At 48.6% G+C, this 14724-nt stretch overlaps 1 protein-coding gene and 1 long non-coding RNA gene across 10 annotated transcripts in view; one reads left to right on the forward strand and one right to left on the reverse strand.

Moving 5' to 3' along the window:
- Positions 1-230: 230 nt before the first annotated feature.
- On the reverse strand, positions 231-2606 carry LOC122750378. Of its 2 annotated transcripts, none has more exons than XR_006355740.1 (3): positions 2370-2606; positions 1390-2116; positions 231-1218 (listed from the first exon to the last, which is right to left on the reverse strand). It is a non-coding gene; the product is annotated as an uncharacterized LOC122750378 (long non-coding RNA). The 2 variants fall into 2 exon arrangements; XR_006355741.1 differs by having other exon boundaries at positions 1390-1867; positions 2015-2606.
- A 452-nt stretch (positions 2607-3058) lies between these two features.
- Positions 3059-14724, forward strand: part of ACAP2 (ArfGAP with coiled-coil, ankyrin repeat and PH domains 2) — a 115584-nt gene continuing 103918 nt past the window's right edge. For all 8 annotated transcript variants that reach the window (XR_006355474.1, XR_006355475.1, XM_043990947.1 and 5 more), the window contains exon 1: positions 3059-3204. Coding sequence is in view for 6 of the 8 variants with exons in the window: in XM_043990947.1 (XP_043846882.1) it covers positions 3152-3204 (53 nt within the window). In the remaining 2 variants the exon portion in view is untranslated. The remainder of the gene's footprint in view (positions 3205-14724) is intronic.

A 14724-nucleotide genomic window follows, 5' to 3' on the forward strand; every position in this document is an offset into this window, starting at 1 on the left:
AACTGAGTTTGGGAGAGGTTGAGTGCCTTGCCCAGGGTCACACAACTAATAAAAATCTGAGGCAGGATTCAAACTCAGGGCCTCCTGATTCCAAGTTCTGTGCTCTATCCACTTTGCTACCTAGTTGTTGGACTATTATACGTTACGAATTGTACACCACACACACTTTAAAAGCATGAGAAAAGAGCATTTTACAGTTAAAAATGTTTATAATAATATTGTTTAGGGAGAGCACTGTGATTCACATTTCATTATGCATGAAAAATTCCTTGGAAGATAGGGCAGACTCAGAACCAAGCCGGTCAATCAATGAGCATCCTTCTTGCCCTCAGGCACCAACTAGCTGTGTGACCCTGGAAAAGTCACTTAACTTTTGTTTGCCTCAGTTTCTTCATCAACTAAAAGGGAATAATAGCAGTACTTGACTGCCAGAGGGATCAAATGAGGTAACATACTACTGAAGACATCATCTTCTCCAAAAAGGGACACCATCGGTCAGCTCTGATCAAAAGGAAACAGCATCTCTGGACATCTAGTACTCACCACTCTGCTTCAGAGCCTTAGATCAGGAAAGAACAGCAAAGAGGCTGCCCTCTTTTAGTATCTGCTGAGTTATCTGTTCTTCCTCCTCAGATTGACCCCTCTGTTTTCTCCCAGGCCATCCCCCCTGCACCGGCCCCTCTCTCCTCTTCTCCCCATCTTGACCCTTCGGTGAAGCAATTCAGAGCTCCCTTGCCCTCCTCTCTCGGATCCCCTGCCCCCTCATCATGCCATGTCCATCCCCACTAAGGATCATCTTCTATCTCCTCTGCTCTTTGTGGTCAAACTCCTGGAAAAGGGCCTGCAGGAGGGGCCTCCACTCTCTCTCCTTGGGCTCTCTTCTCCCTTTATAATCAGGCTTTTGAGCTCCTCATTCCACCCAAACTGCTCTCTGCCCAGTCACCAGTGATCAAGAGATGGAGTCCAAGGCTATGGAGTCCAGCGGCCTTTTCTCCATCCTCATTGTCCAGGCCCCTCTGCGGCCTCAGATGCTGTGGGGAGCCCCCTTCTCTCTAGGCTTTTGGGGCTCCCCACCCTCTCCTGGTTCTCTTCCTCCCTCTCTGACTGCTCCTTCTCAGGCTTCTTGGTTAAATCTTCATCCAGGTCACCCGCCCTCACCGTGGATGTCCCCCAGAACTTTGCTGGGCTCCCTCTTCTCTTCTCGCTCTGTGCCACTGCCTTTGGGGATCGAAAACCCACTTAGCCCGAGTCAAAGTGGGAGCTTTTGTGGATGCCTGACGGTCCCAGCCATTCCACAGACACGAGTGTCCCTGTCTGGGCTCCAGGCATTCTCACCCTCCTCTGACCTCTGACCTCCCAAGCTCCCTTTAAGTCCCAAAGAAAACCCACCTTTTACAGGAAGCAGATGATATGATGTCTGTGGATAGACAGCTATCAGGAGGGGAAGCTGGGAAAAGAGCAGACCCTTCCTCGGGATGTTCCTCAGACTGTGAGTAGGTGAATGCTCTGGTGACAGCAGCCCAGGTCTCTGGTTTGAGATGCTGCAGAGTCATCGAGTCTCCTTAATGTTCTCCCTCTTTGTGCAGCTCAGTCCCATGTCCTCTGTCTTTTATTTATTTATTTATTTATTTTTGGCAGGGCAATGAGGGTTAAGTGACTTGCCCAGGGTCACACAGCTAGTGTCAAGTGTCTGAGGCTGGATTTGAACTCAGATCCTCCTGAATCCAGGGCTGGTGCTTTATCCACTGTGCCACCTAGCTGCCCCCCATGTATTCTGTCTTTCATCTCCTTAGGGGATGGTCCAGCCAGCTTGGTCAAAGTGTTTGCACAATTTGGAAGCTTTTTGGACGCATGGCCAAAGGGGTTTCTAGAATTGTTAGATCGATTCACAGCTTCACCAACAGTGTATTAATATACCTGTTCCCACCCGATTTTGTCATCTGCTGGCCTAATGGAGGTGAGACAGAGCCCCACTGTTTAGGCAGCTAGCTATTCCAGTGGATAGAGTACTGACCTTAGATACTCAGGAAGATATGAGCTGAAATGTAGCCTCAGGTCATTCGGAGCTGTGTGACCTTGGACGTCATTCAACCTTTGTTTGCCTTAGTTTTTTCAACTGTAAAGTGGGGAAATGATCGCACTGAACTCGCAGTCACGTAGCAGGTGCTATATAAATTCGTATCCCTTTCCCGCTTCAATTTAATCTGCATTTCTCTGTTAGTGACTTGGAGTATGTTTGCAAGCCTGTGTGAATGTGTGTGCGCGCGAGCACCCCCCCCCCCATGGATACAATGTAACTGTGAATGTGGCCGATGTGGGGGAGAGGATCTAGTGTTTCCATTAGATCGTGCGTCCTTGAGGGCACGGACCCTGCCTGGTACACAGTGAGTGCTTAATTCATGCTTGTTGATTGAAGGACTGCCAGTGGATGGAGTTCTGGGGGTCCCGGGATGGCTGGGAGGGCCTTCACTACATAAATGAGGCCACCCAAATAAGGGCCAGAGTGGAGATTGGAATCCGGGCTTCTGACAACCGCAGGGGTCAGCCCTGTGCCACGTGGGCTGCTCTAGAACGTCACATTTCAGCTCGGGCCCTTTAAGAAGAAAAAAAAGGCCTGGTCCTCTTAGGGTTCTCGGCACTGCGTAGCCGCCGCGGCGGCGCGAGCGGAGGGAGGAGTCACGTGAGTTCCTTACCCCGGCGCCTACAGCCACCCGCTTAGCCGCGACGGGCCGCGAGCCCGCCTCCCTGCGGCGTCGCGCTGCGATTGGTCCGCCTTTCCTCGGCGCCGCGCTGCGATTGGCCTGCCATCTTCAGGGAGGGGCCGGGGTCTCCGAGTGACCCCTCTCGCCGTGGATCTTGGGCGCTGTCGTTCATGGGCGTTGCCATAGCGGCCCAGTCACAGGTTCCTCTCATTGGCCGGGTAGCAGTCCCGGCCTGTCAGTCAGGGCCGCCACCGCCCCGCGCCGCGCCGCGCGGTAGGCCCAGGCCCCGCCCCCTTCCCGCCCCACGCCGGCACGTCCTCCCCACGGCCCCGCCTCCTCCTCCGCCTCCGCCCCGGCCCGGCTCCCTCTGCCTCAGCCTCCGCCCCGGCCCCGTGTCCGTGTCCGTCCCTCCGCCCGTCAGGCCCGCGCCCGCGCCAGGCCGAGGCAGCATGAAGGTGACGGTGGACTTCGAGGAGTGTCTCAAGGACTCGCCTCGCTTCCGGTGAGACCCCCGCCCCGGGAGAGGGGGAACTTCGGGGGGGAGGGGGAGGGTGCCCGCCGCCGAACGGGGGGAGGGGGCGGGGCCGTGGCTGTCAGTCTCCCCGTCCCCTTCCCTGCGCCTGCGCAGTAAGGGGCTGGGGGGGGTCTTCGCGGTGGGGAGGGGGTGGAAGAGGCTCAGCTTCGTGGGATCTTGGATCCGAGGGGTCTCAGCGGATCTGGGGGGCCCGGCCCTTGGTTTTGCAGGGGAGGAAACTGAGGCACCCCCAGGAGGGGCCCCCTCGTATCGCTGGGGAAGGGTCCCCTGGGGAGAGGCCCCGGACCCTCCCTCCTTCCTGCCTGGGCCGCTGCCGCGTAGCGCGAGGGACCTCCCTCCAGCCCCCCCGCCCCGGCCAGTCCCCTGCTGTCGGGGACCCCCAGAAAGCCCTCCCCCCAGGGGTGGCTTTGCTCTGACATCCCTCCCTTTACGGGAATCTCAGTGCTGGGCTTTTTAGTCTGCCCGTTTGGTGGGGGGGCCTCGAAAGGAGCCGAGAAGGACCCCGGCTTATGGGATTGAGCCTGGGGCGGGGGGCACCTGTCCATCCGTCAGACCCGGAGAGGAAAACCGCCACCCACCTCCCTGCCTTCGTGGGTGCCACGGGAACACCTTTGACTGCACCTCTGACACCGGCCGGGCGGACGATTTGGGGTTGGGGGCCCCCCTTAGACTCCGCCCAGGGCTGCCTCTTTAGGGTAGGAGTCACCTCGTCTCTCGGAGGCAGCCTGGCCAGGCACTTAAGCCCCTCGGGACAGCCCTGGGCACGAACAAGAAACTTCCTTATGGGGAGGGAGCCCCAGCAGCCCTGCAGTCCTCTTCTGGAGTCCGGCTCTTATCTCCTCCTCTGCTGGGGACTGATGTGGGGGGTGCGGACCTGGCACACAACTGCCTTGGGGGGAGGGGGCACTCTTTTCTGGTCCCTCTTGGGGCTCCTTGGCCTTCCCATCCTCCTGCAGGAAAGGAAGGAAAACTTCACGCTCAAGAACTCAAACTTGGGCATCGAACCCGTGACTTGGGCAAGCTCACCTGGACTTGTGTCTCCCGACTGTGCCCGGGCGGCTTTCAGAATGGGCCTCAGTGCGGGGCCTGCTTACAATGGTAACTTCGGAGGCAACTCGAAGTTGGACTCTGGAAGTTCAAATTGCTGTGACTCAGCAGTTTACTTAGGAAAACAAGGAAGCCGATTTCTCTTTATAAGATGGGCTTGTGCTGAATTTGTGCCACCCTTTAATTTTGAGATCAACTCGAATAATATTAAAAAAATTCCAGCCGCTGGTGTCGGTCATAGGTCATGTGAGAGCTTGGGACTGGGTGGAAATAGAGGAACCCACTGGGAGGTCTGTAGAATTTAAGAGCAGGAAAAAAAAAAAACTTAGGGATTGGGCTGTATGAATCACTGCTCCATTGAGAGGTGAAGCCCATGGAGGGTCAGATGCTCGTCTTTTGTGACTGACCTTTTGGAAGTGTGTGTAGTGGTGAGCAGACAGTCATCCATAGAAATGGTCCCTGGCACCAGGCAGGGCTTCTGAACTCAGTTTGGAGAAAGCTTTTTAGTGCCATTGTACGCGGGGAAAGCTCCAAACACTTAATTCTTGAAAAGGCTCCTTGGAGAAACAGTGGTGAAGAACGTTGACACAATATACCCGACATCTGCTGGGTAGCATTGTGTATGTTAGCTGCAGCTCAGCTTCATGGCCAGAGCAGTGCATGTTTCCGTAGTGCTTTAAGGATCCTAAAGTGGATTACAAACCCCTGAGGCTGGCAGGTCCGGAAGCACGATTATCCCATTTGACACTTGAGAAAAAGGAGGCCGAGTCTAACTTGTCCAGGAGCTCGAAGGGACCTTGGAGACCCTGAGGCCCAGCCAGTCCATGGACAGTGAAAAACGAGGGTGAGAGCTGGATCGGCCACTGTTGAAACCGAGCATGTTCATCCATCAGAGATTGAGGAACTTCTGGTCTAGGCTTCTTCCTGCTTTACTGTTGTGGAAACTGAGGCCTAGGAAAGTTAAGTAACTTGCCCGAGGTCACACCTCAAGCTGGTGGCCAGGCCCGGATTCTCACTCAGATCTTCCCCCTTCCAAATATCAGCCAGTTGTCTTTCATGATGAGGAGAAAGGGAGCTTACCCAAGAAGCTGGGGAGAGGGAGGAATCTTTCCCCAGGAGTAAGAGGTGGGGACTGCTAAGAGGCCACAATTGCAACAGTTAGGTCTTGTTAACTTGAATCAAGTTAATGGTTAATTTAAGTTATGGTCAAGCATCATTTAAAATGGAATGGGCTCGTTTTAGTTATGCCAATGTGTGCTTTCATTTCATTTTAAAACAAGTTTAGAAATGAGTGTAAATGGCTTAGCCTCAAGGTTAGAAAATCTACAGGAGGTTTTCCTGTTTTCTCCATCATGGAGAATGTACCTTTTGACCAGAATTTGTTGGGCTGGGTTTTTGTGTTTGCATTGGAGCTCTCAAAGATCACAAATACTTTATGGACGTGGCACTTGTTTATTTGTCAGACATCTTCCTCTGGAAACGAAAAGCTGAACTCATTGGGTAGAAAAATTTTCTGTCCTTAATACACATAATTTGAACTACTGCCCTGGTTGCTCCATTTTGGGGGGAAAGGGGAGTAGGGAGCTCCTGGTGAGGAAATACCTGCTAGCCATGCAGGTCAGCACCTGCTCTGAGACTGAGGCCTCGAGAGAGATGGGGAGGGTGTGTGTGGAGGGCACACCCTGCAGTGACATGAGAGGTGAGGCCTGCTTGGTGTTGCCTCTCAGGCACTCCTGCCACCTCTGTAAACTATTGTTTGGCTCTGGCTTTAGTTCCCCAGAAAGCTGGGCTTGTTTCCTTTTTATCTTTTGATTCCTTGGGACCTGGCACATAGTGGTCAGGCACTTAATCAGTACTTGTTGAGTGATTCCTAAAGAGCCTGTGCTTCAGTGGGGAAGGAAGGAAGGAAGCACACCCATAGAGAGGTAGGTCATAGGTCCTCCACGAGCAGAGATGGCAGAACCGCCATAGAGATGCGCACACTTTGCCTTCCTCGTTCTGCTCACTTCACCACTTTGTATCAGTTCGTATTCATCTTTCCACGTTAAAGTTCTTTCCCCTTAAAGAGCCTGTCTTAGAGGAAGTCAGAGATTTAGAAATACCTTGTGGGCAAGGAAAGAAAGGAGATCTGCCTGAGAGAGTCTGAGAGTGGGGTGGGCATGTGAAGGCCATGGCAGGAGGGTGTGATTTGCAGTGGCTAGACTAGAGAGAAAATGTCCAGGAGACTTAGGGAAAGGACTCTGTGCATTATTGTAGTATTGTAGTGAGGAAGGAAGCCATTGGGCCCACAAGACTGTCAAGTGGTAAGCAAGAGGAGATGGAGCCCTGCCTCCTTCTCTCTATCCTAGACACACACACACACACACACACACACACACACAGGTTTCGAGGGATGGCCGCTCAGTGGGAATTATAGCATGGTTAGCCTAGGTGGCCGTAGTGCTTGCTCATTATCTCGTGTTAATTTAAGAAATATGTGTGTGTCTACTTTTTTTTGGGGGTGAGGCAATTGGGGTTAAGTGACTTGCCCAGGGTCACACAGCTAGTAAGTGTCAAGTGTCTGAGGTCAGATTTGAACTCAGGTCTTCCTGAATCCAGGGCCAGTGCTTTATCCACTGCGCCACCTAGCTGCCCCCTGTGTCTACTTTTAAAATTCCAGCTAGAGGCATTTTCCTCTCTGCTAAAAGCTCTTTGAATGGAACCTTTTTTTCATTTCCATGACTTTTTCCAGACTCAGGACAGGAAGGGACCACTGAGGTCACTGGTCCCCCCAGACTTGCCCAGCACTCCCCTTTCTAAGGCATCTGATGAGGTTTTCTCCTTCAGTCGGGACTTAAAGATCTGCCTGAGAGGTGACTTCACTGCCTCCTCCCCTTTGGAGGAGAAAGAGAACCTTGAGCAAGGAGTTTTCTTGGCCTGAAGTCTGTCAGGTTCCCCTCTTGGCCAAGCAGAGCAGGGCTGATGGTATCTTTCCCATATTTAAAGATGGCAGCCACGTTTCATCGTCTCCAGACGTTCCTGGTCTGGAGCTTTCAGGCCCTGCCCCATCTTGGTTGCCCTTCCCTGGGTGCTTTTCAGTTTCTTGGGGACCTTTTGAAGATGTGGCCCTAGCAGGCCAGGGCACAGTGCCCTGGGGAAGACTGTGGCCTCTATTGCTTGGGCAGCGGATACACCCGAAGCCTGCTGGCTTTCTTGGTGGTTGGAGTCTTGGCTTATTGAGCCTTTAGTGCCCCCCACCCCTCAGCCTTTGGTGCCATCTAATCTTCCCTGTCCCAGTTTATGCCTGGAAGACTTAAGTGTCAGACTTTACAGCTCTCTCTCTCTGAAGTTTCATCTAGTCAAGTGTCCGAGGCTGGATTTGAACTCAGGTCCTCCTGAATCAAGGGCTGGTGCTTTATCCACTGCGCCACCTAGCTGCCCCCTCCCTGACTTTTTCTAAGCTATTGGTCAAAATGTTAACCTATTCAAGGCCATGGCCAGATTAGCAGTCCCTGGGGGCTTCCTTCCACTTGGACTGTTAGGGTCAGGGCTAACCCTTTTGCCTGTGTCTGTACTCCTCTGACTACATCAGCACAAGAGCCAAGGTTGGTGGCTGCGTGGTTAGACCAGAGGCAGCCATAGCTGCAGAATCCCCTTCCATTCTCACATCCCACCTGTCCTGTCTGTCCCTACCTCTCTAGCACCCCCCCCCCCCCCCCGCAGGCACCTCAGTGCAGGCCCTCTGTGGGCCACCAGCCCTGGCTGTTGGGATGGCCTCTCGCCTTTACTCTCTCCCTGCCCAGGCTCACCTTGTACTGACCCTCCACTGTGGGATCACCAGCAGCTTTCTCTTCAATGTCCAGTCTGAAGTCCAGGCCCTTCATGGTTGGGTGTTAGCCCATCTTTTTGGCCCCTTCATATTATTCTCCTTCAAGGACTTGATGTTTTCACCAACCCGTTCTCCTTTGTCCCTTAAATATGCTTTTCCTCTTCTTCAACAAAAGGATGATTCTCTCTCTTTACCTGTTGAATTCTTCCCTAGCCTCTAAAGCCCTGGCATCACCTGGTTGGTAAAGACTTGTGGAGTCTTGCTGAACCCCTTGTGAAACAATCTCAAACTTGCTTTGGAATCACTGATTCAGAATCATGTTGTGATCTCAAAACTGATTTGAGAAAACCCTGGGATCTCGGGACCTGAGGAGTTCTGAGTGGAGAGAATTCTTCACAGGTTTGGGAAGCAAGACTTGGTGGTACAATCCCGAATGCCAGTTGTTGGGTGGTGGCAAGGCGATGTCACAGAACTTGAGGACATGTCAGAGAACAGGACTCGCAGGAACCGAGTTGGGCTGGCTGGGGAGGCTTCCCAGCAGGTCAGGCAAGGCAATGTTGTCATTTTGTCAAGAGTACTGGCTTTGGTATCGGAGGGCTGGAATTCTGGTCCTTGTTTGGCTTCTGAACTGTGCCTGGGCTTCTCTGGCCTCCTCTGAGCTCCAGACCTTAGGATTTTTATTGTCAGTGTTGATGTCTTCCCTTATGGTGATGAACATAATGGAATAAGGTAACTCATGTTTATATTACTTTACTTTTTAGGGCAATGGGGGTTAAGTGACTTGCCCAGGGTCACACAGCTAGTAAGTGTCAAGTGTCTGAGCTCGGATTTGAACTCAGGTCCTCCTGAATCCAGGGCTGATGCTTTATCCACTGCGCCACCTAGCTGCCCCCACATTGATATTACTTTAAAACTTGCCACATACCTCACAACAGTTGACAAGGAGGGTAATAGTGAATTATTATCCGGTTTCACAGATGTGCACACTGAGGCTCAGAAGGATTAAGTAATGAATGTATAACCAGGATTCAGACTGGTCTTAGATCCAATGCTGCAGGAATTGTATCATGTTCTCATACTAGACTAAAAGTCCCATGAGGGTAAGGACAGTATTGTCTGTAGACGTATGTTCAATGAGTGAATTCGAACTAGAATCAGAGAGCCTATAACAAAGCCAGATGTTTTTATGGTTTCAGTTAAATTGAATTGATTTGAGAGACAGGATGAGGGTTTAAACTTTTGCATGATGCTGTCCATTTGATCCTTAAAAATTTGAAAACCAGCCTTCAAAGAACGCCAAGCAGAGACAGGCGGATGTTCAGACATTAGATGAGGAGATTTTATGATACTAGGAAATTCCAAGAGACTCGACTCTACAGATTTTATTCTAGTTAAAAAAAAAGAAGCCGAGCCAGTCCTTGAAATGTTGATTCCATGCTAAACACTGGGGATCCAAAGAGAGCCTGAAGACATTCCCTGCCCTCAAAGAGCTCACCTCTAATCAAGAGACAAGCACTTTATATATAAGATAAGTAGGAAGTCATTAAAAGAGGGAAAGCACCGGAACGAAGAAGGCTTGTTGGGGAAGGAAGCCAGGGACATGGGAGAGCCTTCCAGGCTTGGGGGGGCCGCCAGAGGAGAGCAGCCTGGGGTCACTGGATCGAAGAGTATGGGAGTGTGTGTGTGTGTGTGTGTGTGTGTGTGTAGGGGGGGGATAAGGTCTAAGGAGACCAGAAAGAGGGCAGGGTTGGTTAGGAAGGGCTTTGAATGCCAAACACAGCATTTTGTATTGGATTCTGGGGCAACAGGGAGCCACTGGAGCTTATTGAGAGGAGAGAGAGAGAGAGAGAGAGAGAGAGAGAGAGTGTGTGTGTGTGTGTGTGTGTGTGTGAAAGAGAGAGAGGGAGGGAGGAAGGGAGGGAGAGAGAGAGATGCTCTAGAAAAATCAGTTTGGTGGCAGAGTAGGGGGTGGGCTGCAGTGGAGAGAGGCTTGAGGCAGGGAGACATCTCAGCACATTATTGCAGTAATCCAGGCTGGAGGTGATGAGCTGCAGTGTCAGAGGAGAGAAGGGGGCATATTGGAGATAGGCTGCCAATGCAGGGGTGAGCTCGGGAGGAGTCCGGAGTGTCTGCCGGCGGCAAACCTGAGGGGTTGAGAGGACGGCGGTGCTCCTGGCTCTAATGGGGTTTGGGGGGGGGGAAATAACAAGTTCTCTTTTGGACCCATTAAGTTTAAGATGTCTACTGGACATCCAGTTCAAGGCGGGGTTTTGTTTTTTGAGTGGGACAATGAGGGTTAAGTGACTTGCCCAAGGTCACACAGCTAGTAAGTGTCAAGTGTCAGAGGCCAAATTTGAACTCAGGTCCTCCTGAATCCAGGGCCTGTGCTTTATCCACTGCACCACTTAGCTGCCCCCTGAAAGGCATTTTCTATACCGACGTGACAGTTCCTATAAATAATAGAATACAGCAAACATTTTTGACTTTTAAAATATGGCCAGTGTTCAGTGATACCCTTTGTTTTTAAACATCTTCACTTTTGAATGTCTCCTTCCTTTGAAACAAAAAATAAAAAAGGAAGGAGAGGCAGCTAGGTGGCATAGTGGTTAAAGTATTGGCCTGAGTTCAAATGTGGCCTCAGACACTCGACACTTACTAGCTGTGAGACTCTGGGCAAGTCACTTAACCCTCACTGCCCCACCAAAAAAAAAAAAAAAAGGAAGAAGTAAAAAGAAAGCATTTCAGCAAAACCAAACGACATCCACAAAGCCTGACAGTATTTTCAGTGTTCACACACTTAGTTCTCCACCTCCGCAAAGAAGGGAGAGAGTAGTTCCAGAACACTGTGTCTGAGAGAGTTTGGACAAGTTTTAGCCCTGTACTCATGTGCCTTAATCTATTAAAAGCTGTCTCTGTCCAACATTTTACATGTATTTAGGGCCATTATCTTTTTTTTTTTTACCTAAAATAATGTATTTTTCCCAAATTATTAAACTTTTTTTTTTCTTCATGTATCCTTCACTCCCCACTCCCCTTAAAAAGAAAAAGATAAGGGCAGCTAGGTGGCGCAGTGGATAGAGCACCAGCCCTGGATTCAGAAGGACCTGAGTTCAAATCCGGCCTCAGATGCTTGAAACTTACTAGCTGTGTGACCCTGGGCAAGTCACTTAATCCCAATTGCCTCAAAAAAAAAAAAGAAAAGAAAAAAGAAAAGAAAAGAAAAAGATAGCCCCTGTAATAAGAAGTATAGTGAAAGATAACAAATTCCCGCATTGGCCATGTCCAAAAATATGTTTCAATCTGTACTCAGAGTCTGTAAGTTCTATGTCTGGAGGTGGGTAATATTTTTCATTAGTCCTTTGGAATCATGGTTGATTATTGTAGTGATCAGAGTTTGTTAAGTCTTTCAGAATCTCACCTTTTTACAGTGTTAATGTTATAGTATCAGTTGTTCTCCTGGTTCTGTTTACTTCACTCTGCATCAAGTCATATGTCTTCCCAAGGTTCTCTGAAACTGGCTCTTTATTTCTGTTCAGTAATTTTCCATTCTCTTCATAAACTGGAATTTGTCTAGCTCTTTGCCAATTGATGCCCCCCCCCCTAGTTTTCAGTTCTTTGCCACCACAAGAATAGAAAAAAAGAAAAACAAAGCTGTTATAAATATTTCTGTTCAGCCAGGACTCTGGCTCTTTCTTTATCTCTTTGGGGTATAGGCATCAGAGTGACATTCTTCAGTCAAAGGGTTTAGTAAAAGTTTAGTAGCTTTATGGGCATAGTCCCATATTGCTTTCTAGAATGACAAAACCAATTCACAGTTCCATGAGTTGGGTGCTAGTGTGCTTGTTTTCTTTCCTCCCCTCCAGTATTTGTCATTTTTCTTTTTGGTCACCTTTGCCAATCTGATAAGAGTTAAGTGTACTCATCTCTTTAATTTGCATTTGTAGCAGTGTTTCATATAGCTTGGAATTCTTCCCTGGAGAACTGCTTATTCATATCCTTTGACCATTTATCATTTGGGGGATTGGCTCTTATTCTTATAAATTTGAATCAATTCCTTCCGTACGTTGGAAATGAGATTCATCTGAGAAGCTCGCTGCAATGATTTTAGTTATGTTCAATTCTTCATGATCCCGTTTTTGGGTTTTCTTAGCAGAGATGCTGGAGTGGTTCACCATTTCCTTTTCTAGCTCATTTTATGGATGAGGAAACTGAAGCAAACAGAGTGAAGTGACTTGGCCAGGGTCACACAGTTAGTGTTTAAAGCCAGATTTGAACTTGGGAAGATGAGTCTTCCTGACTTCTGGTCTGGCATTCTATCCACTGTGCCACCTAGCTGTCCAGAAAGGGACACCATTTAATGGTTCCCCTTAAAAATCTTAGTTGCACTTAATTTGTTTGCAAAAACTTTTAAAATTTGATGGAACAAAAATTGGCCATTTTTTCTTCCCTGATCTCTTTTATCCCTTGTTTGGGCTTTAATCCTTCCCCTGTTCAGAGATCTACAAGTCATTTCTTCCTGTTCTTCTAATTGGTGATGTGGTCTGTTAGATGTAGGTCTTGTATCCATTTGGAGCTAATCTTGGTATATAGTGGAAAATGTTGTTTTAAACCTAACTCCTCCAGACTGCTGTTCAGTTTTCCCTGCTGCTTTTGTCAGATGCTAAGTCCTTACCCTACTAGCAGGTGTCTTTGAATTTACTGAACAGTCAGCTCCCAGTATTGACAACAGACAATGAGAAGATGCCAATAGCTAGAAGTCATAGAGCCCAGCTTATTAAACTATGGTTCTGAATGTGGGGGTCACAAAAATATGGCCACAGTAAAAGCTTATGTATGCCTGTTTCATATACCTATATAACCCTAGAGAAAAGGGGTCATGAGGAGAAAAAGTTTAAGAAGCCCTGCTCTGGGGCACTTGAGGATTTGCCCAGGGCTTTACTTTTGTCCTTTCATTGGGTCCCTGTCCTCTCATTGTCCTCAGCACACCCCTGGGAGGCAGGGACTCTTGTAATGTGGAAATGGAGGAAGGCAGAGAGAAAGTGACTGAGCCAGACTCGCTTGTATCTGAGGATAGATTTGAACAGAGGTCTTCCTGACTCCTAAGTCCTGCACTTTTTTGGGGGGGGGGGGCGGGGGACGGTGCAATGAGGGTTAAGTGACTTGCCTGAGGTTTTACAGCTAGTAAGTGTCAAGTGTCTGAGGCTGGATTTGAACTCATCCTGAATCCAGGGTTGGTGCTTTTATTCACTGTGCCACGTAGCTGCCCCCAAGTCAGCACTTTTTTTTGCTGGCCAGCCTTCCTCTACCTAGGCTCCTCTGGGCTGTGCACCATCTCTGTTCCCCTGATCAGTGGCCTCTCTGGTTTTTAAACGGTATCAAATTGTCTTTTATGATTTCTACTTTATAGTAGAATTCGAGATCTGCTACTGCTAGCCTCCTTCCTTTCCACTTTTAAAAAAAGTTTCCTTTTTGTTCCTCCAGATAAATTAAAAAACTTTTTTTTTTTAGTTCTATAAGCTAATCTTTTGGTCCTTTGGTGTGGCACTGAATAAGTAAATTAATTTAGGCAGTATTGCCATTTTGATTATATTGGTTAGGCATACCTATGAGCAGTGGGTATTTCCAATTATTTAGTTTGTAAACAGTGTTCTGTAGTTGTATTTATAGAGTTCCTCTTTGTGGATTGAAGTATTTTGTACATTCTTTAGTTATTTTAAGTAGAGTTCCTCTTTCTGCCTTTTCCTGTTGGGTTTTATTGGTGTTATACCAAAATGTTGATGATTTATGTGGATTTAGTTCATAGCCTAAAACTTGGCTGAGGTTATCGTTTCAGTTACTTTTTGGCTTCATCACATTATCTGCAGAAAGAGGTCATTTTATTGTTTCTTTGCCTATGCTTGCTTTCCTTTTCTTACTTCTGTAACTAGCATTTCCAGCACCGTGTCATTGTAGTGGTGATGGTGGACATTGTTGCTATGCATTGGGTCTGACAGGACTCAATTTTGTCCCATTACGTAGAATGCAGGCTCTGTGTTTCAGATATGTACTATTTATCATGTTAAGGAAAAGTTCTTTTGTTTCTGTGTTTTCTGTCTCCCTTCCCGTAATCATGAATGTTAATATGTTAATCGTTTCCCTAATATTATACTAATTCAGAATTTCTGCTGTAAATCCAAACTGCTCATAGTGTTTTGTTTCATCTTTGTGATACAGTGTTGCAGGGGTTTTTTTTTTTTGTGTGTGTGTGTGTGAGGCAGTTGGGGTTAAGTGACTTGCCCAGGGTCACACAGCTAGTGTTAAATGTCTGAGGCCAGATTCGAACTCAGGTATTCCTGAATCCAGGGCCGGTGCTCCATCCACTGTGCCATCTAGCTGCCCCTTATAGATAAGATACACAAACAATTAAGTATTTGGGGCTTTTTTGTTTTTTTTTTTAGGCAATGGGGGTTAAGTGACTTGCCCAGGGTCACACAGCTAGTAAGTGTTAAGTGTCTGAGGCTGGATTTGAACTCAGGTACTCCTGAATCCAGGGCCGGTGCTTTAACCACTGTGCCATCTAGCTGCCCCAAGTGTTGCAGGTTTTTTGCAAACTTTTAAAATAAAATGTCAGACTTGATATTGATTAGGGGTAT

The sequence above is a fragment of the Dromiciops gliroides genome, chromosome 3 (genome assembly GCF_019393635.1).
Source record: "Dromiciops gliroides isolate mDroGli1 chromosome 3, mDroGli1.pri, whole genome shotgun sequence".
In the NCBI taxonomy this organism is placed as follows: domain Eukaryota; kingdom Metazoa; phylum Chordata; class Mammalia; order Microbiotheria; family Microbiotheriidae; genus Dromiciops; species Dromiciops gliroides.